This window comes from Protopterus annectens, chromosome 6.part0, assembly GCF_019279795.1.
Source record: "Protopterus annectens isolate FY-2018-M chromosome 6.part0, PAN1.0, whole genome shotgun sequence".
Classification (NCBI taxonomy): domain Eukaryota; kingdom Metazoa; phylum Chordata; order Ceratodontiformes; family Protopteridae; genus Protopterus; species Protopterus annectens.
The window spans coordinates 428,552,554-428,579,859 of record NC_056737.1 but is presented as its reverse complement, the minus strand read 5'-3'; the positions used below and the strand labels follow the sequence as shown (position 1 = coordinate 428,579,859).

Sequence of the window (27,306 nt, the reverse complement as noted above, 5' to 3'; positions counted from 1 at the left end):
GTCCTGGATACAACAAATCTGTACCTGGACTAGACTAGTTACAGGAAATGTGGGGAATAAGTACAAATGTAGGCTTTTAAGCCAGCAAGTTGAAATAGATGGAAAACTGCCCAAACGGCCAAATAAAATACAATTTCTGGGTCAACACTCACTCTTCCCATGGAGGATAGGCTACCTAGTGCTTACCACTCCCACTAATAAGCTAGAAGGCTTCCCTCCAACACAGAATGGCTTGGGAGGGCTCAGAAGCTTACTAACAATTCTGGATACAGCAAATCTAACCGGACTAGGCTAGTTATAGGAAAGGTGGGAAACAGGCACAAGTGCGGCTTTCAAACCAGAAAGTTGAAAGAGATGGAATAAAACTGCTCAAACAGCAAATAGCTACAATTTCTGGGCCAAGGACCATTCCTCTTGTGGTAGATAGGCTACTTGATGCTTACCACTCCCAATGATAAGCTAGAAGGCTTCCCTCCAACACGGAAAGGCTTGGGGGGCTCAGAAGCATACAAAGAGTCCTGGATACAGCAAATCTGTACCTGGACTAGACTAGTTACAGGAAAAGCAGGAAACAAGCGCAGATGCAGGCTTTTAAATCAGAAGATTGAAAGAGATGGAAAAGCTTCCCAAACAGCCAATAAACTATAATTTCTGGGGCAGAAACCACTCCTTCTGTGGTAGATAGGTTATCTAGTGCTTACCACTCACACTGATAAGCTAGAAGGCTTCTCTCCAACACAGAACAGCTTGGGAGGCTCAGAAGCTTACCAACAGTCCTGGATACAGCAAATCTGTACCTAGATTACACTAGTTATACGAAAGGCAAGGACCAAACGCAAAACAAGGTTTTAACCAGAAAGTAGAAAGAGATGGAAAAACTGCCCAAACGGCCAATGAACTACAATTTCAGGGTGAAAACCCACTATTCCCATGGTAGATAGGCTACCTAGTGCTTATCACTCCCACTGATAAGCTAGAAGGCTTCCCTCCAACACAGAAAGGCTTGTGGGGCTCAGAAGCTTACCAACAGTCCTGGATACAGCAAGTCTGTATCTGGACTTGACTAGTTACAGGAAAAGCAGGAAACAAGCTTAGAATTTTTTTTGTTACAGAAACGCAGCTAAAACAGCAGTAAATAGAATTCAAATTGAAGTGCAGGCCAGCACACCCAAGTGTGTAGCAACACTACGGCAAATACAGTTCAAATAAATGCAATTAAATTAAAAAATGACTAAAAACAAGTGCAAAAGGCAGTAAATTATAAGGCTACTAACAAGCAGTAATAAGTGCAGAGTAAGAGCGACTGAACAGAAAACAACATGCAGAAGAGCAACTAAGACAGTTACAGTAAGAGTAGCTGAATAAAACAAACAATATATATATATATATATATATATATATATATATATATATCAAATATAATTTTTTTTGAGGGAGGAAACAGGGCAGGATTAAGACGCTACAGGGGTTATCCTTCCAAATGCTCTCTTTGTACACAGTAGGAGTGCCTGAAATCAGAATATGATCTCACTGCACTCAGTTGAGTGAGCAAATGAGATGGGCCCAGGAGGGGTATCCAAATACGAATCTACAAGAGGGGTGGGCAATTTTAAAGCTATCAATATTAACACCAAAAGAAGAACAGAGAGGGTGGGTGCGGAACTAATTATAGAGAGACAGTGACAACTTCACTTGAGTTAATATTCAGTAAAAAACAAATAAATAAATTAAATAGCGTACTATATGCAAACCAGCAGATAAAAGTGTTCTTAAATTCACTTATACGTCCAGCTGATTTCAGATAGATGTTAGCCGGCCAAAGCTCTGATATTAAGAAGAGATAACTCAAAATGTACAACTTATAGAAGGCATTACAGAATGTCAGTGATGAGCTGACACTACCCCCCACTGCTATCAATGGCTACACAGAAATTCTAAAAAGTGCTCTGTAGAGAGACAGCCACAAAATCAGTTGAGGTAATATTCAGTGAAAAACACAAATAAATAAATTAAATACAGTACTATGTGCAAAAGAGCAGATAAAAGTGTACTTAAATTCACTTATACATCCAGCTGATTTCAGGTAGATGTTAGCAGGGCAAAGCTCTGATATTTAGCAGAGATAACTCAAAATGTACCACTTATATAAGGCAAGACAGAATATCAGTGATGAGCTGAAACTACCCCCTACTGCTATCAATGGCTACACAGAAATTCTAAAAAGTACTCTGTAGAGAGACAGCCACAACTTCAGTTGAGTTAATATTCAGTGAAAAACAAATAAATAAATTAAATGCAGTACTATATGCAAAAGAGCAGATAAAAGTGTACTTAAATTCACTTATACGTCCAGCTGATTTCAGGTAGATGTTAGTCGGCCAAAGCTCGGATATTAAGCAGAGATAACATCAAAATGTACCACTTATATTAGGCAAGACAGTATGTCTGTGATGAGATGAAACTACCCCACACTGCTTACAATGGCTACACAGAAACTCTAAAAAGTACTATGTAGAGAGACAGCCACAACGTCAGTTGAGTTAATATTCAGTGAAAAACAAATAAATAAACTAAATACAGTACTATATGCAAAAGAGCAGATAAAGTTTTCTTAAATTCACTTATATGTCCAGCTGATTTCAGGTAGATGTTAGCCGGCCAAAGCTTTATTATTAAGAAAAGATAACTCAAAATGTACCACTTATAGAAGGCAAGACAGAATGTCAGTGATGAGCTAAAACTACCCCCCAATAATATAAATGGCTACACAGAAATTCTAAAAACTACTCTGTAGAGAAACAGCCACAACTTCAGTTGAGGTAATATTCAGTGAAAAACAAATAAATAAATTAAATTATAGTGTTGTATGCAGAAGAGCAGATAAAAGTGTACTAAAATTCACTTATATGTCCAGCTGATTTCAGGTAGATGCTAGCTGGCCAAAGCTCTGATACTGAGCAGAGATAACTCAAAATATACCTCTTATATAAGGCAAGACAGAATGTCAGTGATGAGCTGAAACTACACTCCCCACTGCTATCAATGGCTACACAGAAATTCTAAATGTAATCCGTAGAGAGACAGCCACAACTTCAGTTGAGTTAATATTCAGTGAAAAACAAATAAATAAATGAAATACAGTACTATATGCAAAAGAGGAGATAAAAGTGTTCTTAAATTCACTTATATGTCCAGCTGATTTCAGGTAGATGTTAGCCGACCAAAGCTCTATTATTAAGAAGCGATAACTCAATATGTACCACTTGTGTAAGGCAAGACAGAATGTCAGTGATGAGCTGAAACTACCCCACACTGCTATGAATGGCTACACAGAAATTCTAAAAAAGTGCTCTGTAGAGAGACAGCCACAACTTCATTTGAGTTACTATTCAGTAAAAAACAAATAAATAAATTAAAGTATCGTGTTGTATGCAGAAGAGCAGATAAAAGTGTACTAAAATTCACTTATATGTCCAGCTGATTTCAGGTAGATGTTAGCTGGCCAAAGCTCTGATACTGAGCAGAGATAACTCAAAATATACCTCTTATATAAGGCAAGACAGAATGTCAGTGATGAGCTGAAACTACCCCCCACTGCTATAAATAGCTACACAGAAATTCTAAAAAGTACTCTGTAGAGAGACAGCCACAACTTCAGTTGAGTTAATATTCAGTGAAAGACAAATAAATAAATTAAATACAGTACTTTATGCAAAAGAGCAGTTAAAAGTGTACTTAAATTCACTGATACATCCAGCTGATTTCAGGAAGATGTAAGCCGGCCAAAGCTCTGATATTAAGCAGAGATAACACAAAATGTACCACTTATATAAGGCAAGACAGAATGTCAGTGATGAGCTGAAACTACCCCCCCCCCACTGCTATCAATAGCTACACAGAAATTCTAAAAAGAACTCTGTAGAGAGACAGCCACAACTTCAGTTGAGTTTAATATTCAGTGAAATACACAAATAAATAAAATAAATGCAGTACTATATGCCAAAGAGAAGATAAAAGTGTACTTAAATTCTCTTATACGTCCAGCTGATTTCAGGTAGTTGTTAGCCGGCCAAAGCTCTAATATTAAGCAGAGATAACATCAAAATGTACCACTTATATAAGGCAACACAGAATGTCGCTGATGAGCTGAAACTACCGCACACTGCTATCAATGGCTACACAGAAACTCTAAAAAGTACTCTGTAGAGAGACAGCCACAACTTCAGTTGAGTTAATATTCAGTGAAAAACAAACAAATAATTTAAATACAGTACTATATGCAAAAGAGCAGTTAAAAGTGTACTTAAATTCACTGATACATCCAGCTGATTTCAGGAAGATGTAAGCCGGCCAAAGCTCTGATATTAAGCAGAGATAACACAAAATGTACCACTTATATAAGGCAAGACAGAATGTCAGTGATGAGCTGAAACTACCCTCCCCCCACTGCTATCAATAGCTACACAGAAATTCTAAAAAGTACTCTTTAGAGAGACAGCCACAACTTCAGTTGAGTGAATATTCAGTGAAAAACAAATAAGTAAATTAAATACAGTACTATATGCAAAAGAGTAGATAAAAGTGCTCTTAAATTCACTTATACTTTCAGCTGATTTCGGGTAGATGTTAGCCAGTCAAAGCTCTGATATTAAGAAGAGATAACTCAAAATGTTCCACTTATAGAAGGCAAGACAAAATGTCAGTGATGAGCTGAAACTACCCCCCACTGCTATCAATGGCTACACAGAAATTCTAAAAAGTACTCTGTAGAGAGACAACCACAACTTCAGTTGAGGTAATATTCAGTGAAAAACACAAATAAATAAAATAAATGCAGTACTATATGCCAAAGAGCAGATAAAAGTGTACTTAAATTCTCTTATACATCCAGCTGATTTCAGGTAGATGTTAGCCGGCCAAAGGTCTGATATTAAGAAGAGATAACTCAAAATGTACCACTTATATAAGGCAAGACAGAATGTCGCTGATGAGCTGAAACTACCGCACACTACTATCAATGGCTACACAGAAACTCTAAAAAGTACTCTGTAGAGAGACAGCCACAACTTCAGTTGAGTTAATATTCAGTGAAAAACAAATAAGTAAATTAAATACAGTACTATATGCAAAAGAGCATATAAAAGTGTACTTAAAGTCACTTGTACATACAGCTGATTTCAGGAAGATGTTAGCTGGCCAAAGCTCTGAAATTAAGCAGAGATAACACAAAATGTACAACTTATATAAGGCGAGACAGAATGTCAGTGATGAGATGAATCTACCCCCCACTGCTATCAATGGCTACACAGAAATTCTAAAAAGTACTCTGTAGAGAGACAGCCACAACTTCAGTTAAGTTAATATTCAGTGAAAAACACAACTAAATAAATTAAATGCAGTACTATATGTCAAAGAGCAGACAAAAGTGTACTTAAATTCACTTATACGTCCAACTGATTTCAGGTAGATGTTAGCCAGCCAAAGCTTTGATTCTAAGCAGAGATAACACAAAATGTACCATTTATATAAGGCAAGACAGAATGTCAGTGATGAGATGAAACTACCCCCCACTGCTATCAATGGCTACACATAAATTCTAAAAAGTACTCTATAGAAAGACAGCCACAACTTCAGTTGAGTTAATATTCAGTGAAAAACAAATAAATAAATAAATGCAGTACTATATGCAAAAGAGCAGATAAAAGTGTACTTAAATTCACTTATACATCCTGCTGATTTCAGGAAGATGTTAGCCAGCCAAAGCTCTGATATAAAGCAGAGATAAAACAAAATATACCACTTATATAAGTCTAGACAGAATGACAGTGATCAGATGAAACTACACCCCACTGGTATCAATGGCTACCAGAAATTCTAAAAAAGACTCTATAGAGAAACAGCCACAACTTCAGTTGAGTTAATATTTAGTGAAAAAGAAATAAATAAATTAAATACCGTACTATATGCAAAAGAGCAGATAAAAGTGTTCTTAAATTCACTTATACTTTCAGCTGATTTCAGGTAGATATTATCCCGCCAAAGCTCTGATATTAAGCAGAGATAACTCAAAATTTACCAATTATGTCAGGCAAGACAGAATGTCACTGATGAGCTGAAATTGCCCCCCACTGCTATCAATGGCTACACAGAAATTCTAAAAATTACTCTGTAGAGAGACAGCCACAACTTCAGTTGAGTTAATATTCAGTGAAAAACAAATAAATAAATAAATACAGTACTATATGCAAAAGAGCAGATAAAAGTGTACTTAAATTCACTTATACATCCAGCTGATTTCAGGAAGATGTTAGCCAGCCAAAGCTCTGATATAAAGCAGAGATAAAACAAAATGTACCACTTATATAAGTCTAGACAGAATGACAGTGATGAGATGAAACTACACCCCACTGGTATCAATGGCTACCAGAAATTCTAAAAAAGACTCTATAGAGAGACAGCCACAACTTCAGTTGAGTTAATATTCAGTGAAAAAGAAATAAATAAATTAAATACAGTACTATATGCAAAAGAGCAGATAAAAGTGTTCTTAAATTCACTTATACTTTCAGCTGATTACAGGTAGATGTTAGCCGGCCAAAGCTCTGATATTAAGCAGAGATAACTCAAAATGCACCACTTATATAAGGCAAGACAGAATGTCACTGATGAGCTGAAATTACCCACCACTGCTATCAATGGCTACACAGAAATGCTAAAAAGTACTCTGTAGAGAGACAGCCACAACTTCAATTGAGTTAATATTCAGTGAAAAACAAATAAATAAATTAAATACAGTAATATATGCAAAAGAGCAGATAAAAGTGTACTTAAATTCACTTATACATCCAGCTGACTTCAGGTAGATGTTAGCTGGCCAAAGCTCTGATATTAAGCAGAGATAACTCAAACTGTACCACTTATATAAGGCAAGACAGAATATCAATGATGAGGTGAAACTAACCCCCCACTGCTATCAATGGCTACACAGAAATTCTAAATAATACTCTGTAGAGACACAGCTACAACTTTAGTTGAGTAAATATTCGGTGAGAAACACAAATAAATAAATTAAATTGTAGTGTTATATGCAGAAGAGCAGATAAAAGTGTACTAAAATTCACTTATATGTCCAGCTGAATTCAGGTAGATGTTAGCTGGCCAAAGCTCTGATATTGAGCAGAGATAACTCAAAATGTACCTCTTATATAAGGCAAGACAGAATGTCAGTGATGAGCTGAAATTACCCCACACTGCTATCAATGGCTACACACAAATTCTAAAAAGTACTCTTTAGAGAGACAGCCACAACTTCAGTTGAGTTAATATTCAGTGAAAAACAAATAAATAAATTAAATACAGTACTATATGCAAAAGAGCAGATAAAAGTGTACTTAAATTCACTTATACATCCAGCTGATTTCAGGTAGATGTTAGTCGGCCAAAGCTCTGATATTAAGCAGAGATAACACCAGAATGTACTACTTATATTAGGCAAGACAGAATGTCAGTGATGAGCTGAAACTGCCCCACACTGCTATCAATGGCTACACAGAAACTCTAAAAAGTACTCTGTGGAGAGACAGCCACAACGTCAGTTGAGTTACTATTCAGTGAAAAATAAATAAATAAACTAAATACAGTACTATATGCAAAACAGCAGGTAAATGTGTTCTTAAAGTAACTTATACATCCAGCTGATTTCAGGTAGATGTTAGCCGGCCAAAGCTCTATTCTTAAGAAGATATAACTCAAAATGTACCACTTATAGAAGACAAGACAGAATGTCAGTGATGAGCTGAAACTACCCCCCCCCCCCACTGCTATCAATGGCTACACAGAAATTCTAAAAAGTACTCTGTAGAGAGACAGCCACAACTTCAGTTGAGTTAATATTCAGTGAAAAACAAATAAATAAATTAAATACAGTATTATATGCAAAAGAGCAGATAAAAGTACTTAAATTCACGTATACGTCCAGCTGAATTCAGGTAAATGTTAGCTGGCCAAGGCTCTGATATTAAGCAGAGATAACTCAAATTGTACTACTTATATAAGGCAAGACAGAATGTCAGTGATGAGCTGGAACTACCCCCCCCCCCACTGCTATCAATGGCTACACAGAAATTATAAAAGTACTCTGTAGAGACACAGCCATAACCTCAGTTGAGTTAATATTCAGTGAAAAGCACAAATAAATAAATTAAATACAGTACTATAAGCAAAAGAGCAGATAAAAGTGTACTTAAATTCACTTTTATGTGCAGCTGATTTCAGGTTGATGTTAGCCTGCCAAAACTCTGATATTAAGCAGAGATAACTCAAAATGTGCCACGTATATAAGGCAAGACAGAATGTCAGTGATGAGCTGAAACTACACCCACTGCTATCAATGGCTACACAAAAATTCTAAAAAAATACTCAGTAGAGAGACAGCCACAACTTCAGTTGAGTTAATATTCAGTGAAAAACAAATAAATAAATTTAATACAGTATTATATGCAAAAGAGCAGATAAAAGTACTTAAATTCACGTATACGTCCAGCTGAATTCAGGTAAATGTTAGCTGGCCAAGGCTCTGATATTAAGCAGAGATAACTCAAAATGTACCACTTATATAAGTCTAGACAGAATGACTGTGATGAGATGAAACTACACCCCACTGGTATCAATGGCTACCAGAAATTCTAAAAAAGACTCTATAGAGAAACAGCCACAACTTCAGTTGAGTTAATATTTAGTGAAAAAGAAATAAATAAATTAAATACAGTACTATATGCAAAAGAGCAGATAAAAGTGTTCTTAAATTCACTTATACTTTCAGCTGATTTCAGGTAGATGTTAGCCGGCCAAAGCTCTGATATTAAGCAGAAATAACTCAAAATGTACCACTTATATAAGGCAATTAAGGCAAGACAGAATGTCACTGATGAGCTGAAATTGCCCCCCACTGCTATCAATGGCTACACAGAAATTCTAAAAATTACTCTGTAGAGAGACAGCCACAACTTCAGTTGAGTTAATATTCAGTGAAAAACAAATACATAAATAAATAAATACAGTACTATATGCAAAAGAGCAGATAAAAGTGTACTTAAATTCACTTATACATCCAGCTGATTTCAGGAAGATGTTAGCCAGCCAAAGCTCTGATATAAAGCAGAGATAAAACAAAATGTACCACTTATATAAGTCTAGACAGAATGACAGTGATGAGATGAAACTACACCCCACTGGTATCAATGGCTACCAGAAATTCTAAAAAAGACTCTATAGAGAGACAGCCACAACATCAGTTGAGTTAATATTCAGTGAAAAAGAAATAAATAAATTAAATAGAGTACTATATGCAAAAGAGCAGATAAAAGTGTACTTAAATTCCCTTATACATCCAGCTGATTTCAGGTAGATATTATCCCGCCAAAGCTCTGATATTAAGCTGAGATAACTCAAAATTAACCAATTATGTCAGGCAAGACAGAATGTCACTGATGAGCTGAAATTGCCCCCCACTGCTATCAATGGCTACACAGAAATTCTAAAAATTACTCTGTAGAGAGACAGCCACAACTTCAGTTGAGTTAATATTCAGTGAAAAACACAAATAAATAAATTGAATACAGTACTATATGCAAAAGAGCAGATAAAAGTGTACTTAAATTCACTTATACATCCAGCTGATTTCAGGTAGATGTTAGCTGGCCAAAGCTCTGATATTAAGCAGAGATAACTCAAACTGTACCACTTATATAAGGCAAGACAGAATGTCAGTGATGAGGTGAAACTACCCCCCACTGCTATCAATGGCTACACAGAAATTCTAAAAAAGTACTCTGTAGAGAGACAGCCACAACTTTAGTTGAGTAAATATTCAGCGAAAAACAAATAAATAAATTAAATTGTAGTGTTATATGCAGAAGAGCAGATAAAAGTGTACTAAAATTCACTTATATGTCCAGCTGAATTCAGGTAGATGTTAGCTGGCCAAAGCTCTGATATTGAGCAGAGATAACTCAAAATGTACCACTTATATAAGGCAAGACAGAATGTCAGTGATGAGCTGAAATTACCCCACACTGCTATCAATGGCTACACACAAATTCTAAAAAGTACTCTTTAGAGAGACAGCCACAACTTCAGTTGAGTTAATATTCAGTGAAAAACAAATAAATAAATTAAATACAGTACTATATGCAAAAGAGCAGATAAAAGTGTACTTAAATTCACTTATACATCCAGCTGATTTCAGGTAGATGTTAGTCGGCCAAAGCTCTGATATTAAGCAGAGATAACACCAGAATGTACCACTTATATTAGGCAAGACAGAATGTCAGTGATGAGCTGAAACTGCCCCACACTGCTATCAATGGCTACACAGAAACTCTAAAAAGTACTCTGTGGAGAGACAGCCACAACGTCAGTTGAGTTACTATTCAGTGAAAAACAAATAAATAAACTAAATACAGTACTATATGCAAAGCAGCAGGTAAATGTGTTCTTAAAGTAACTTATACATCCAGCTGATTTCAGGTAGATGTTAGCCGGCCAAAGCTCTATTCTTAAGAAGATATAACTCAAAATGTACCACTTATAGAAGGCAAGACAGAATGTCAGTGATGAGCTGAAACTACCCCCCACTGCTATCAATGGCTACACAGAAATTCTAAAAAGTACTCTGTAGAGAGACAGCCACAACTTCAGTTGAGTTAATATTCAGTGAAAAACAAATAAATAAATTAAATACAGTATTATATGCAAAAGAGCAGATAAAAGTACTTAAATTCACGTATACGTCCAGCTGAATTCAGGTAAATGTTAGCTGGCCAAGGCTCTGATATTAAGCAGAGATAACTCAAATTGTACCACTTATATAAGGCAAGACAGAATGTCAGTGATGAGCTGGAACTACCCCCCCCCCCACTGCTATCAATGGCTACACAGAAATTATAAAAAGTACTCTGTAGAGACACAGCCATAACCTCAGTTGAGTTAATATTCAGTGAAAAGCACAAATAAATAAATTAAATACAGTACTATAAGCAAAAGAGCAGATAAAAGTGTACTTAAATTCACTTTTATGTGCAGCTAATTTCAGGTTGATGTTAGCCTGCCAAAACTCTGATATTAAGCAGAGATAACTCAAAATGTGCCACGTATATAAGGCAAGACAGAATGTCAGTGATGAGCTGAAACTACACCCACTGCTATCAATGGCTACACAGAAATTCTAAAAAAATACTCAGTAGAGAGACAGCCACAACTTCAGTTGAGTTAATATTCAGTGAAAAACAAATAAATACATTTAATACAGTATTATATGCAAAAGAGCAGATAAAAGTACTTAAATTCACGTATACATCCAGCTGAATTCAGGTAAATGTTAGCTGGCCAAGGCTCTGATATTAAGCAGAGATAACTCAAATTGTACCACTTATATAAGGCAAGACAGAATGTCAGTGATGAGCTGGAACTACCTCCCCCCCACTGCTATCAATGGCTACACAGAAATTATAAAAAGTACTCTGTAGAGACACAGCCACAACTTCAGTTGAGTTAATATTCAGTGAAAAACAATATTTGTATAATTCTGTAGAATTAGAGTCCAGCTCAGTATATACTCTAGTATATCTTATTTAAATTCAGATGCCATCTCAATAGTTATAAACTACCTGCATATATTTGTTCCTTTGCACATCTTGGCATTGTTATGATATATTGATTTCCAGTGTTATTGAAAATTACTTTTCTGCTCTTGCTAGTCTGCACCCTTTACTCCTCTTTGACCCCCCCCCAAGCTATTCTTCCTTTTCTAGATTGAGTTATTACTCCTATTTAAGATCTCACCTGATGCTTGCTGCTGCAGCATGTGCCTGCCCTACTAATCTAGTAAGTGGCTGATCATTAGTACCTCAGGACAATGAGCTTTCAAATGCTGGAACACCTTATGAAGTTACCAGTTAGGAATCTAAAGTGCAGGTGTAGGCAGAAAACAAACTCGCAAAAAATCCAAACACTGCCTTCGGAGGTTAAAAACAGCATCCAATGTAACCATGAGCAATTACAAACAAACAGATAAATGATAAACATTGCACGTTTTATTCAAAATAAAGTAGAATAGTTAAGGGCTTTCATCCTATAACAGAAAGAACTTCTTCAAAACTAAATAAACAGCATCCTCTATCTCTTATATAAGTCATCTAATTAGGTAACATCAATAAGCAACAGTTGTTAATGAATTAAAAGTACTAGCCAATAAATAAAAATTTCCATTAAAAACAGTATAGTCTACATATAGATGTACTAAATACATAAATTTATTATACAATTTTGATAAAAATCACCATATATTATATTATAAAATTTATAATTTAAATGTGTAATTTGAAGTTTAAAATTTTAAGTTTAGCTGACCTCAGCTTTAAAATTGGGGGCAATGGAAATTATTTCATTCAACCTAGGGTCCCTATTGGCTTTCAAGGACAATTGCCAAAATAATTCTCTATATTCGAGTAAATCTTTCCACTGTGCATGCCTAGGACATTTATGGAGTTGCTCCAAAACATAGAATTGAGACTATTGGTTCCACTGTCATTTTTAAAGCTGAGGTCAGCTAAACTTTAAAATTTAAACTTCAAATTACACATTTATGGAGTTGCTCCAAAACATAGAATTCAAACTCACTATTGGTTCCATTGCCTCAGTTTTAAAGCTGAGGTCAGTTAAACTTTAAATTTTAAACTTGAAATTACACATTTTAAATCATAAATTTTACAATGTAATATAATATAATATATGGTGATTTTATCAATGTTGTATTATAAATGTATGTATTTAGTATATCTATATGTAGAATATAATGTTTTTAATGAATATTTTTATTTATGGGCTGGTACCTTTAATTCATTAATGTGATTGTTGTTTATTGATGTTAATTAATCAGATGACATATAAAAGAGATAGGATATGTTAAATTAGTTCTGAAGAAGTTCTTTATGTTACAGGACAAAAGCGCTTAACTATTCTACTTGATTTTGAATAAAATGTACAAGGTTTATCATTATCTGTTTGTTCTTAACTGCCAGTGGTTGCATCGGGTACTGTGTTTAATCTCCGAGGGCATTGTCTGGAATTTTTAGAAGTTACCAGTCAGCTTTGTTAGGTATAGAAGTCTTGGGGACTATAATATGTCTGGCGTTTCCATCAGTTTTTTCACTCAGCTCTTTCCCCTGCTATTAGGTCCTATTAATCCTTGCATACCTACTTCAATACAACCATTGTGAGTTGGAATAATATATAACCTTCTTACAGTCTCATCCCTCTATCTTGGCTTTCACTCTGCTAGCCATTGCTGGTCTATAAGGGGGATGTGGTTCTTCCTTTGAACTGTTTACTTACTCCCCTGTTCCCTGGTAACATTGACTACCTATATTGCCCTTAATCTTTATTTTATTTGGCATCTGAAAAAGACAGTACTGCCTAAGGTGTTCTCCTGTTCTGTTATTCAATTTTGTGAGGTCCACTGGGGATCACATAACACCATACCCCCTCTAGTGTAGGCTAAACTCAGCTCATTGCCATCTTTCACAACAGAGGAGTGGCAAAAAAAAAACTCCAAACATTTATTTACCTTAATTTCATTTTCTCTTATCATTCCCCTTATGAACTACCTGAAGTGCTTCTCCTCAGCCTGTACAGTCTCAGTACACATGTGCAGACTGCTTGGTATGGAACCTGATGACTAATGGGCCATTTCACTTCCTTTCTACCCCCATCATTGGGCACCACAAGGCTGCACACTTTTATACTTCCTACTCTTCACCCCACAAATCACACACGACAACATAATATCCCCTTTGGTCACCTACATAACTCCATGCTCACCGTTGAGCAGTTACTCTCTCCTTATGTTGAACACTTGTTAAATAGCTGGAACAAAATTATTACACAGTCAGATTTTGCTATCCCAAAAGCAGGACCACATCTTACAGCTTTACCATGCTGCAGAAGCCCTGATTTTCCATTTTAAATAAACCAGTACAAAACTTTGACACCACGTTTATAGATCAGAGTGTGTGTGTACCTTTAAGAGTCATTCCAGTCCATGGGTGCATGCATATAAGCACCGAACACGTGCAAGCAAGAGTGCCATTTTGAGTGAGCAGCCGGAGTGAAAGCATATATGTGTGTAGTAGTCAGTCATTTAGTTAGTTCATTTAAGTTTAGTGTTCCAATCATTCATCCTGATATGTTTGTGTGTAATAAACTACTTAAATGAACACCCAAGCCTCATCGTCTTATTTGACTACACAAGCCAAGCGACATGATATCGGAATGGGATCTGAAGTAAAACTTCTTCAAGACCGTCAGGCATGCAGCCATATCTGGAGTAATATACAGAAGTGAATCATCCAAAGCTCAAATGACTCACAAACAGGTCAGAAAGATAATTCCAGGTACTATGATTTTTTACTCTATAAATATAAAACAAAGTATTAAAAACATTCAAAAAGAGATCCTAATTAAACAAAATGTTCATAACTATGATATATTGATAAAAGTACTTGAAATGCTTATAAAAATGCTTGAAATAACTTCCAAATCGCATAAAATGTGTAAAAAAGGGAAAACAACTGTATTTCTTCACTATGTGCTTCATTCTCATATTAACTAAAGCTATTCAAAATATCTGGTGTGCAAAGTGTTCACAAGTGTGTGCAGTATTACAGTACAGTTATTTCGCAGAATACAGTCATTTCAAAATGATTGTTGTGCAGTTGAATATTTTTCGAGTACCTGGTGTATGCATTTGTCGGCATGGCAGAAAGATTTTGAAGACCTGGTCCACTTTTATTTGATAATAATGTTGCTGAAAACTGGATGTTGCTGAAAACTGGAGAGTGTTTGAGCAAGGGTACGATATTTTATTACAGGCTGCTATTTCTGATAAAGATGCATGTACAAAGGCATTTATTCTGCTTAATCTAGCTGGTTCAGAAGCCATTAGAAGGGAGCATTCATTTGTGTATGCCCCAGCTGTGTGTTCATGGGAGGGGGAAGACCACCACATTATGGTATCGGCTGAAAAGGGAAGACCCTGAGTGCTTAACATGTAAATTTAGAGACATGTGTAACCCCCAAATGAATATTACAATGGAAAGGCACATATTTTCACAAGAGGTAAAAAAACCTGGTGAAACCTTTGCAGCATATATATAACTGACTTGAAAAACAAGGCAAAAACATACAGATTTGGTGATATAAGAGATGAGTTTATAAAATACAGGCTTGTATGTGGTATTAAAGATGATTTAGTAAAAAAGATTTTGCTTTGAGATAGTGATTTAACTTTGAATAACGCCATATAGATTTGTCAGATATACGAGCTCACAGAAAAGCATACGAATATGCTTGCAAATGAGAAAAGCATACTTACAGTGCCCTCCAGTGCAAATGATGATAGTACGGAGCACAAGGTTAAAAGATACAGGCCTAACAGCAGGGCCACACTCTGGGCCTTCTTAGGAAAACCCAGAGCAGCAACAGTAAAATCTAGGATGCACTCAGTAAAGCAGAGGGGTGAGTCAGCAAAACTTGTGACAAGCCTCATAGTTAACTGTCATAATTGTGGAGGTAGCCATGAGCCCAAATGAGAGAAGTGCTTAGCTTTTGGTCAGCAGTGCCATACATGTAAAAAGTGGAATCATTTCAAAAGGTTCTGTAAATCAAAAGGGGCACATTATTTTATTAAAATAAAACATTCAAAGAGGCACGTTGATCAATTAGAGAGCTATGACCCTACTTTTTATGTTGATGATGTGTCTGTTCTTGATGAAACAGTCAATGCAGCAGATTTGTTGGCAAAGAATGAAGCTTTTTGTACTGTTCTGAAATGGGAAACCTGTAGAGCTCAAAGTTGATACTGGTTCAAAGTGGAATGTTACATCAACAGAAATGTTTGCCAAAGTAAAAGCTGGTGAGAAGCTTGATCTGGCAAAGTGTGAGAAGCTTGTTGCTTATGGTGGTGAAGAAATTCAAACTGAAGGCTCAGTAATACTTTCATGTTAGTCTGCTGAGAATAGCTATGACTTGCAATTGTACATAGTCAGGAGACACGTGCAACGATTGTTAGACCTCACAGACAGTTTGAAAATGGGACTGCTTTCATTTAATGCAGAAGTCCACCACACAAGCACATGTAACAACGAAAATTTTGCACAAACTATTTTTTCTGACTATGCTGATCTTATCGAAGACAGGTTGGGCAAACTCCCATTTGTATACTCCATGAAGTTAGACCACGAGGTAAGCCCAGTTGTCAGACCATCATGGAATGTTCCAGTAGCCATGCAAAGCAGAGTCAAAGCTGAGTTAGACAGAGTGGTGCAGAATGGTGCGTCTAGGAGTAATTTGTCCAGTAGATGAGCCAACTGAATGGGTATCCCCCATATTGGTGGCTCATAAGAAAAGCTCAGATGATATTAGAATGTGTATTGATCCAAGAGATTTGAACAAAGCACTAAAAGGATCTCATCATCCAATGTGTACATTTGAGGAAGTTGCTGCTCTTGTGGCAAATGCCATTATTTTTTCTGTCTTAGATGCAAAAAATTCATTTTGGCAAATTTTGCTTGACCGAAAATCTTCATTGCTAACCACTTTCAGTGTACCATTTGGAAGGTAAAAATGTTTGAGAATGTCATTTGGGATAAATTCTGTCAGTGAAATCTTTCAACCTGTGATGGACAAATTTTTTTCTGGCTATCCATGTGCTATTATTTATTTTATTTAATTATTTTACATTTGTTAACTGGGAGAGTCCAACTGGATACAGGTCCATTTTCAGCAGAGGCCAGGGGAGAAAAGCTCCAATTACATTCATTTTTAACATTAAAAGGCATTACTTGTGACATTCATTACAGGCAGACTAACATTGTGAAACTAAGTGACACATATTGTATACACTCTGAGTAATTATGAGAGCAACAGGTAAGACAGTATAAACACATTCATAATTATGAGGAGCAATACATGGAATTCATTACAGTAGCTACTAGACAAATGGATGAGCAGTTAGTAATATTCTCTTAACCTGCCGGAAAACATTTCCTATCCTATAGTAATATTAGGACTATGAGTAGGCTGAGAGGGTAGCATATTTTAGTGTGGTGCAGAGAGATTAGCTATATACTAGTGTGTTATCCAGGGGTGAGACAGGAGCAAAGCATGTTGTTCATGAAGGGAGAAGGAGTTTCTTAAATGGAGTGGTGGAGTTGTTGGATGTTAAGTGGGCAGGAAGGGAGGTACAGAGTTTAGAGATCGAGTGGCTGTAGACAGATTTTCCTGCCTCATTGTTAAATTTGGTGACCTGTAGGTGATTTTGGGTGCTAGATCTTAAGGTTCTAGTAGTGGTGTGAGGATGAATTAGATGTTCTAGAGCTGGGATTTTGTCTGAGTGGTTTAATATCTTGTGCACTAGTGAGAGCTGATTGCTTTGAATTATTAGTGGGAGCTCTAACCAGTTAAATTTGACAGTAGATGATATTCTTGTAGGAGGCAATGGTGAAGTTGAACATGACAGAAACCTCAAGAAAGTTCTGGAACGTGTTCATGAAATGAATCCTAAGCTAATTCCTCAGAAATGCAAGTTCAGGCTACAAGAAGTTACTTATGTGGGTCATTTGTTTACCAGTTCAATCTTATGACCAGATCCTTCCAAGCAAAATGCAATTCTTGAGATGCCAGCTCCAGACAGTCACTTCCTTACATTTTCTTGGCATGGTCAACTATTTGAGCAAGTTTATTCCAGATTTGAGTGACCTTTCAGCACTGCTAAGAGAGCTGACATGCAAAGATGTAACCTGGTTCTGGTTGGAACAGCACCACAGAGCATTTGATGTCCTGAAACAGAGAATTGCCTGTCCACCCACTTTAAGGTATTATGATGTTTACAAGCCTGTAACTCTTTCTTGTGATGCTTCAAAGTTTGGTCTTAGTGCAGTCATTCTTGAAGAGGGCAGACTCGTAGCCTGTGCATCCAGAACTCTGACCCAAACCAAGATGCAGTATGCTCAAATAGAGAAGGAGTTCTAGGCAATTGTGTTTGCATGTTCGAAGTTCCATGATTATATTTATGGCCGACCTATTCAAATTCAGACTGACCACCAATCTTTGGACACTATTTTGAAAAAGTCAGTGCACAGAGCTCCTGCAAGATTGCAATGCATGACGTTGAAGTTGTAAAGGTACAGTTTTCAATTTGTATACACAAAAGGCAGTCTTCTTTATCTTGCTAATACTTTATCCAGATTGCCCAGAAAAACAACTGAACAGGATAAAAATGAGCAACCTGATTTTTAAATCATGGAAATGAGAAATTTTTCTTGCACACATCTTGGTGAGCTCAGGCCTCACACAGCTTCAGATCCAGTTCTCCAGAAGTTCAACCACTTTATCAGTCAAGGATGGCCACCAAAGCAAACTTGTTTACCACTAGATGTGCAACAGTATTTTCCTTATATAGATGAGATTTTGATGAAAGATGGTATCATCACAAAAGGTCCAAAAGTGATTGTTCCAAAATCCTTGCAACAAGAGTATATTAAAATAATCTTGCATCATGGTCACCCAGGAACTGATTCTACCAAAAGAAGGGTGAGAGGAATAGTAATCTGGCCTTCTATATCAAAAGATATTGAGAAAGAATTTTCAGTTTGTTCTGGTTGTAATAGTACTAAACCACATCAACAAAAAGAACCACTTCAGCTAAGCCAGATTCCTGAACTACGTTGGTCGACAGTAGCTACAGATATTTTTGAATGGTATGGTTGACATTATTTGGTGTTAGTCGACTCTTATTCATATTGGTCAAGATTGACCTACTTCCTAATCTCCTGTCCAGCACTGTCATTATGAAGTCGAAGAGACATTTTCCATGGTAGTCTGCACAAAGTCATTTCTGACAATGGTGAGCAGTTTACAAGTCAGCAGTTTAAAAAAATTGCTGAATCGTGAGACTTTGTTCATGTTACTAGTAGTCCTGAATACCCACATTTGAATGGCTTGGCTGAACGTGCAGTTCAAAGTTCAAAACCGCTGTTGGAAAAGTCCAAACTTGACAATACTGATGTTTTTCTTAACCTGCTTACTCTCAGAAACATTCCTCACAACAATTTACTTGGTTCACCTCCCCAGAGATTAATGTCATGACAAATCTGAACCACACTACCTATCAGTAAGAATTTGTTGACTCCAACTGCTAAAAACAGCAAAGCAGTAAAAGCTCAACTCCTAAAAAAGCGTTTGTCCCAAACGTCCTTCTATGATAAAACCAGCAAGTCTCTGAATCCATTAAAAGATGGAGAGATAGTGAGGATGCAGACAGTGAAAGGATTTGACTGATTAGGACTTGTGAAACATTTGTGTAAGGAACTGAGATTGTACATCACTGAGTCAAAAGGGATGGATTTCAAGCAGAATCAGAAACATTTACTACCACTGTCAGAGCCAGTGTTACAGCATTTTGCCTGTAATAGAGACTCTAATTCTCAGAGTGATTTGTCCAATGTTCCTGTTCCAAAGAACATTTCATCGTCTGTTCCTGAAAGTATCTCTGAAAAGCCTGAAGAAGAACATTCTCCAGTGACTGTCTCTGTTGCTAAACCCAGTTCTAATGATTAAATTATGAGGTCAGGTCATATCTCAAGACCTAATCCCAAATGCACGGCAACCTGGACATGATTGTTATTGTTTGTATATATCTGTATAATTTGTGTGCTTATCCAATTGTTACATTTATTGCCGGACAAAAAGTCAAAGAGGAAGGATGTAGATTACAGTGGGTGTGTACCTTTAAGAGGCATTCCAGTCCATGGGCATGCGCATATAAGTACTGAGCACGTGCAAGCAAGAGTGCCATTTTGAGTGAGCAGCCGGAGTGACAATTATGTGTGTAGTAGTCAGTCAATTAGTTCATTTAAGTTTAATGTTCCAGTCATCCATCCTGATGTGTTTGTGTGTAATAAACTACTTAAATGAACACCCATCTTATTTGAATATACAAGACGAGAGACAACATCTGTCTGTGCCTAAATTCGTCATCATTCCCCTCATTCTTTCCAGGTGTCCTCCTCACCTGACGCACTACATCATGTTTCTTTCCCATGTACCCCTCTCCCCTTCCTAGATAAGTTATATATCCCTTCCCCCTTTTGTCTCTGTACTCAACATTCTCCCCTATGCTATCCCTTTTCCTTCATTATAATAACCCCATCCCTTCTCCTCCTCACCATGCTTCACCTTCCTTCCTTCCTTGCTCATCTCCTTCCTTATCTTTCATCACAGTCCATCACCCTGTATTTCACACCCCATATCATGCAACCAAACCTTTACAACCTTATCAATAGGCTCAACCCTTGCAAGCTTTCAAATCAATAATAAACGTAACCACTTCTTTTCCCTTCAAAAGTAACCCCCTTTACCCACTAAACCTCTTGCAGTCTCACAGTATTTCATCATTCTTAACTCCTCTAAACAATCACACCAAACAAAACACATTCCAAGGTTTCTTTCCAAGTCCTCTCCAGTCATCTTTATTGTAGTAATAAGAAGAAATGCTAAAACCAGCCCTGCCCCATCTCACCTCAACTCCTATTAAAATTAGTATACTTCTGATTACAAGTGCCATACAAGTACCTTACTAAATGCCAAAAGCTTCAAAAACAAACTGGATCAAATAAATTAAGTCTTCTCTTCCCTCACCCCAGACAGTTGCAATCACTAAACCATGGCTAAAAACAAATTTTCCAAATTTCCAGTACTTTCTCCGTGGTTCTAATTATACTTTCATCATCAGGCCTGGCAACAGAATGGGGGGGTGGCACTTTACTCCTATATATTTAAAAAAAAAACATTTTAACCTCCACATTATTGTTCAATTCAACACCACCTTTCACTCAAATTTCATCCAATTAATTATAAAACTTCCTACCTTCTAGAATAAATCTCTCATCTTAGTCATTGCTTGCCTTCTTCCCCTCTTCTTTTAAATATTCTAATCCCTAATTCTTAATATTCTAACTGCTTCACCTCAGCATAATTGTGTAACATTTCTTGGAAATTCTAATTGTAACTACCTATGTCCCCAATCTAATTATATCTCCGAATTTCTTACTGATCCTGGCCTCATGCAATTAATTAATGAACCCACAAGACCTAACACATGGTCCAACTACCTCTTTCTCTTGCAGTTCCCCCCACGCACACACACACACACACACACACACACACACACACACACAGACACACACACACACACACACACACACACACACACACACACACACACACACACACACACACACACACACACACACACACACTTTCTATAACACCAAAAATATTATGCCCAACATCTGGAAATTTGCTTTGGTCAGACCTCTTTCAGAACAACTCAAACTGGTCCCATCTCTCTTTTACATATCTTTAGACAAATACTACAAAATGTTTATAAAAATACTAGAAAATGTCATTTGTACCCTACTTGCAAATTGCATTCAACAATACCATTTTCTCCCCCTAAATCAATGTGGATTCTGGACAGGCTGGAGCACCATGACTATCCTATGGACCCTCACTGATGAGATATTCCTAAATATGAATAAAAGCAACCTTGAATGCACCATTTTTTTAGACGTCATCAAGTCATCTGGCCTGGTTCACCACTCCATTCTTCTTAATCACGTTATTGCAAATGGCATTACCACATATGCCACTACTTAATTCCAGGACTGGAGATTCAGCAGACTCTTCAAAGTCTAAATAGGTGCATCCACCACTAATGAAGATCATTTGCAGAAAAGATTTCCACAATAATTCATTCTTACCCCTTTATTGTTCTCCCTCTAATTTTAAGTCCAAATAATGTGGTGATCCTAAGACCCAGCCTGTCATACTCTAATGTTCAGCACCAACCTTCAATTGACATACAGTGCTTATAAAAGTAGTTGGAGAAATGCAAACTTCTTTTCATTTCTACTGAAATAAAATCCATGATTCTGGGAAGTCATACTCATAAAATCACCCAAATGTCTTCATATTAAAAACCCTAGATAGCCTGATAGATATATTAGAATCTTTCAAATATCTGGGTACATGATTAGACCAATCCATAAATTTCAGGCTCTCACAGAAAATATAAAACCAAAATAAAATGAATTTCCTACTTTTTTGACCCATAAAATCTGACTGTTCCTGACCACAGCAGCAGCAAAGTGCACAATGGACAAGTGAATACTCTTAGCTCAGCTTAATATGTCTTCCCATATTTCTAACAGCCTGAATCAAAAGTACATGCATGCTGCAGACTATCACAAATCAAATATGTTGCTTCTTCACAAAGACACTATCTGGATCTATGTCAGCTAATCAAGAAAAAAAAAAAACACACACACACATTCTTGAAACCTATGTGGTTGAGACCATATGGCCGGTGCTGTTAATTGAAAAACTAAAATAAAGCTACATAACACCTGTCAACAATGCAAACAATGTTTTGCAGGGAGGCAAGCCCCACATGCCCCACATTAGTGGCTTCAGTCCCCATACTCCCTGCTAATTATTTATACTAACTCCAAGACTGAACTACAGTGGGGAAAAGGACAAATTCCACAATTAAACTGTGCCACAATGTCAGTCAGAATGGTTCAATAAACCAAATCGTAGACCATATGTGTCTCAACCGTATAGGTTTCAACAATTTAGTCTTTCAACAAATTGAGATAGATCCCACTGTCTTACATTTGCAAAAGCAAGATGGCTACCAGTCAAAGGGCTGTCCTTTTACTAAGCTTAGTTTTATTTAAACTAATAAAACTGGAGGCCTTTCCACCCCTCATAGTAAAACTTACCTCAAATAAACCTCATGCAGTCTGAGAAGGCAAATACAATAAAGTCCCATCATGCAAGACTCTAAAACCAAACTTCTTTGCATAAACCACATATTCCACATTCTAGCACCTAACTCTGCTACTGTCTGCCACACTATCTAAAATCTCTCTCTTCTTACACCAAATTTAGACCATAATTTAACGTTTATTTCCTAAAACAAGTCTAATGTAAGTGCTTACTGATAAGACACTTCAGCTAACCTTTCTCACACCTTCCATCTTACCTATCTTCTAGCTCAAAAAACTTCTCATGCCCTGCATTTTTCTCCTCCAAGCCCTTTTTCCTTCTTCCTAACATTATGCCCACTGGGCTTTCTTTCCTTCCTCATTCAATATTTTGTCCTATGCTTGAAACAGTCATGTTTATCTTTCAGCTTTGTACATATTTACAGATTGCTTTCACACACAAATTATGAAATTCTCATTTTTAATAACATACTTTATTATCTATTTAAATGTGAGCACCTGAAGTACACTTAAAATTGGTCCATCGAGATCAGTGCACTACCCCAGTAAACAAGCACAAGTGCAATGAAATCAAATAAAACATTTTGTGGTGAGTCGATTAATATGTGCAACTTGCATACTACAGAGATATTCACTTTGCTTGCAGTCTAGGCTTATGTTAAGCACCAATTGGAGTTTCCTACCCACTTCTGTTTAATAGTTTCTTTTTAGCATATATTACCTGGGCTGCTTCAGGGAGCAAATTAAAAGGAAAATGGAAGAGTTATCCAGAATGTGTCATATAATGCAGATTTGCACAGTGTGCCTTACTGTTATGATTTTACTTCTTCTGATGTACAGCAAGCAAAACAGGAAAATTCAGGGATCTCACTAAAATTCCTTCTTGTGCTTCTCTAACAGAAAGAAAAAATTGTTGGAAAGCTCAGAATCTCGCAAGAAACTATTACAACAGTCAAGAGAGCTGCAGAAGTTTCTAAGGAGTTCATATGAGGTGAGTGGTCCTAGCATATTATATGTAATGAGTCACTGAAACTTCACACTGAGGTGTTCACGGGATCTTCTCTACAGAACGATTTAACATACTTTGAAACACACTATCATGGGTATAATTACTACTGGTGGTGGTACAGTAGCATGACATCTGTGTTAGGTTTAGAAAAGCTGGACTCTTTTTCTTCATTGTTTATAAAAGCACAGCGATTTGCTGTTTTTTTTTAAGGGGGGATTATTACATTTAATATTTATTAGGGTCAGAGACTGTATAACTGCAGGTGATGCTACAGACCTCAGACAAAAATGGCCAGCATGTGAGCTCAGGAAATTACACCAAATGCAAAAGGAATGACTAAACATTTCTTTAGGAACCTTTACAATATGTTCACTTCAACCCTGCCTTTATTTTAGATAAGCAATTGTTTGAGAAGCAAAACTTAAAAAAGAGGCGAAACATTATTTCATTATTTATTATTGAATCCATTTCCCCTAGTACAATGGTTTACAATTAATGTTTATCTGGTAATTAGTTCAATGAGCTGCAAAATTTAACTGCTGTTTTAAGCTTCAACAAAGTGTAAATAAAATAAAAATAAACTACAGTGACAACTTTCATTTTACACATTTCTGTTGATTTTCAGAATTTTGCACGAAATTATGTCAGCTGCACTTCACACATAGGCTTGTAGTCAATATAGCAATTTCAGTAACACTGTGGTCAGTCCTCAGTGCTAATCTCAGGACAATAAATTACTTTTTTTTATTGCATGAATCAATAATTTAAAGAGCTTGTTAAACTCCTTTTTCTTGGTCACTTTCAGTGCTGAGGAAGGTAAGAGTTGAAACACTTGCTGAAACCCAAAATAGCAACTCAAATTATGAAGTGTAAACCTACTGCGTAATGTTTTATAACTGCTGTTGGAGCACTCAGGGAACAGACTGAATAATGATTGTTTACTTGTCCTACTTATAGTTTGCATCAAGGAAGTCAACTGTACCAAGTCCTTTTCTAGTAGAGGCTTGGAGAGAAAAAGACCAAACAGATACTGATAAGAAAAATATTCCAGCAAATGATCCTATTCAGAAAAGTTAGCTTTCTGTGCAAAGAGTAAAGGCAAGCCAGATTAGATAATGAAGTCCAAGCCAAGGTAATTGTACAACAGTAGTATGTTATTACACAGAGATATTGATTTTCATATTCAGCTCAGATACACAAGCAGTGGATCTTGACTAGAAGCAAACAGAAGTTTTATGCTTCACTGCAGTAATATAATAATTACAAACTTTATGTGCAGTTTTACTAATTTAAAAAAAAAAAGGATCAATAGCAAGCCAATTAAGATTTCATGGCAGGTGCTGAAGAGTAATACTACGTTTCTGCAAACTGAAAACAGAAATTAAACAGAAGCAGAACATTTCCACTCATGAATACAAAAAGAGCAAACTTGTATTATATAAATAAAGCACAGCACACTGTAAGCACTGAATGTTGTTGTGTAGTTCGGCTTTTCCCGGCTAGGGGTCGCCACAGCGGAACTCCGGTCCACTAATGATTGGCAGTAGATTTTTACGTGCCGAGTTGCCAGCCCTGACGCACAGCCTTCAACGAAGGTACGCCCATTCACGCATGTCTCCACACAGAAGACGCTTTAGCTGAGAATAGAACAGGACAATGTCTTACTGGGAGGCGACAACGCTACCACAGCACCACCACTGAAGCACTGAATAAGTTATTAAAATAAAAATCAAAACCAGACTCAAACCTAAAAACACAGGCATGTCATCAAATGGGCAATTGAAATAAAAGAATGGCGAAACTTTATGATATAAAACCCACAATGTAAGCATATTCATTTCCATGTAACAACTCTAAGAGAATTCTTCAGACAAATCATTTAAACATGATAAGCCTTAGAAAGCCAGAAGACCATCCTACAAATATCAGTAGACAATCCCTTCCAAAGGGAAGGACTATGTTAATGCTTAAAATTACATTTCTTTCAGACATCTTTGAAAGTAGTGTTATTTAGCACTGGAGTCACAAAGGAGTTGAGAGACACTTGGTAATATCTTTTATAAAACAAAATATTATCTAAGTCACAGCATGCAAATCAGGGACAACAGAGTCCAAAACAAAAAATGAAATGTTTTAATAATTAGCATCATTTATGGAATGGTTGTAGAGAACATTCTTGTTATCTTTTTCGAAAAGGCAAGTATGCAAGTACTCGTTTTCTATTTTTAACTCTCAGACGTGAACATTTTTTTTTTTTGCATATTCTCGTCTGTTTCTGTATGGCCTTCTTCTTATGTTCTCTTACTATAGGCATTACAGTACTTAACCTGTCCTGCAGATTCATAAAATGCCCTATTACACTATTAAAAAAGGGGATACTGATGTCTTTCCATCTTTCTTTTCCTATATGTAGCATTCCTTGGGGATGCCTGCCATACGGCATTTTAAATGGTGTGGACAAAGTTAAGTACTGTTGTACTTTTCATATGGCAAAAAGATATGTCAGCAGTCACTCACAGTTTTCTTCATCTAACTATATAGTCTTTTGTAACATATACACAAACTCTTCAAATTTTTGCTAAAGAGCATAAGTGGCCCATTTATTTCATGATGGTATACAGATATACATATGCCTACAGCTGTTTTATTTAAAAAAAAAACTGACAAAATGAATGCACCGCCCTTAACATGAATGAAGCATCTAGGTCAGTAAAAATTTCCCTGGGAATTCCTGCCTTAGAAAATAATATTACTAAATCATTTGTTGCAAACTTTGAATTGTGTCGTTACGAAGCGGTACTGCCTCAGATCTTCCTTTCTTTGTTTGCACATTCAATTAAAATCAGTAAGGCCCAGGAAGTAATGATTGTCAGTATTCAGTTTTCTAAGTAGACCCACAATGCCCATTGCTATATGTTCAGAAAGGACCTCATCAATGGGCAAAGGTATTAGATAATTCTTAAATCCTTGGTGGATGTTGTCCTTTAACACTCTGGACAGATTGCACAAATGTTTTCTATGTCATAATACCAGGCAAATAGAATCTAGCAAAACTCTAGCATTCGTCATTTTCTTCTGTAAATGACCACCCAAAAATGTGAATATGTGCTAGTTTCATTACAGGTGTAACTAATAATTGGCTCATTATCTGTTCTTTTTCTTTTTCAAAGTAGGGATATGTAGGGTCTTGCTCAGTTCTTTTGCTTCCCCATATACTTTCTATGTGCTCTCTCTAGCTTTAGAGTATTGTCTTCCATTGATCTTTCTAGAAATGTTTCTGACTTAAATGTAGGTCAGCCAAGTCAACATTTTCCTCAGTATTCTGACATCAAGTAGAGGCTGCAGCCTATTGCCATATAAATACATGTAGAGGCTTTTCCTCTTCAGCTA

At 36.5% G+C, this 27,306-nt stretch overlaps 1 protein-coding gene across 1 annotated transcript in view; it reads left to right on the top strand.

Moving 5' to 3' along the window:
- SPTBN5 (spectrin beta, non-erythrocytic 5) overlaps nt 1-27,306 on the top strand; it is a 1,783,454-nt gene that overhangs the window by 1,271,648 nt on the left and 484,500 nt on the right. Inside the window, exon 49 of the mRNA XM_044073536.1 lies at nt 23,808-23,898. Coding sequence (XP_043929471.1) covers nt 23,808-23,898 — 91 coding nt within the window. The remainder of the gene's footprint in view (nt 1-23,807; nt 23,899-27,306) is intronic.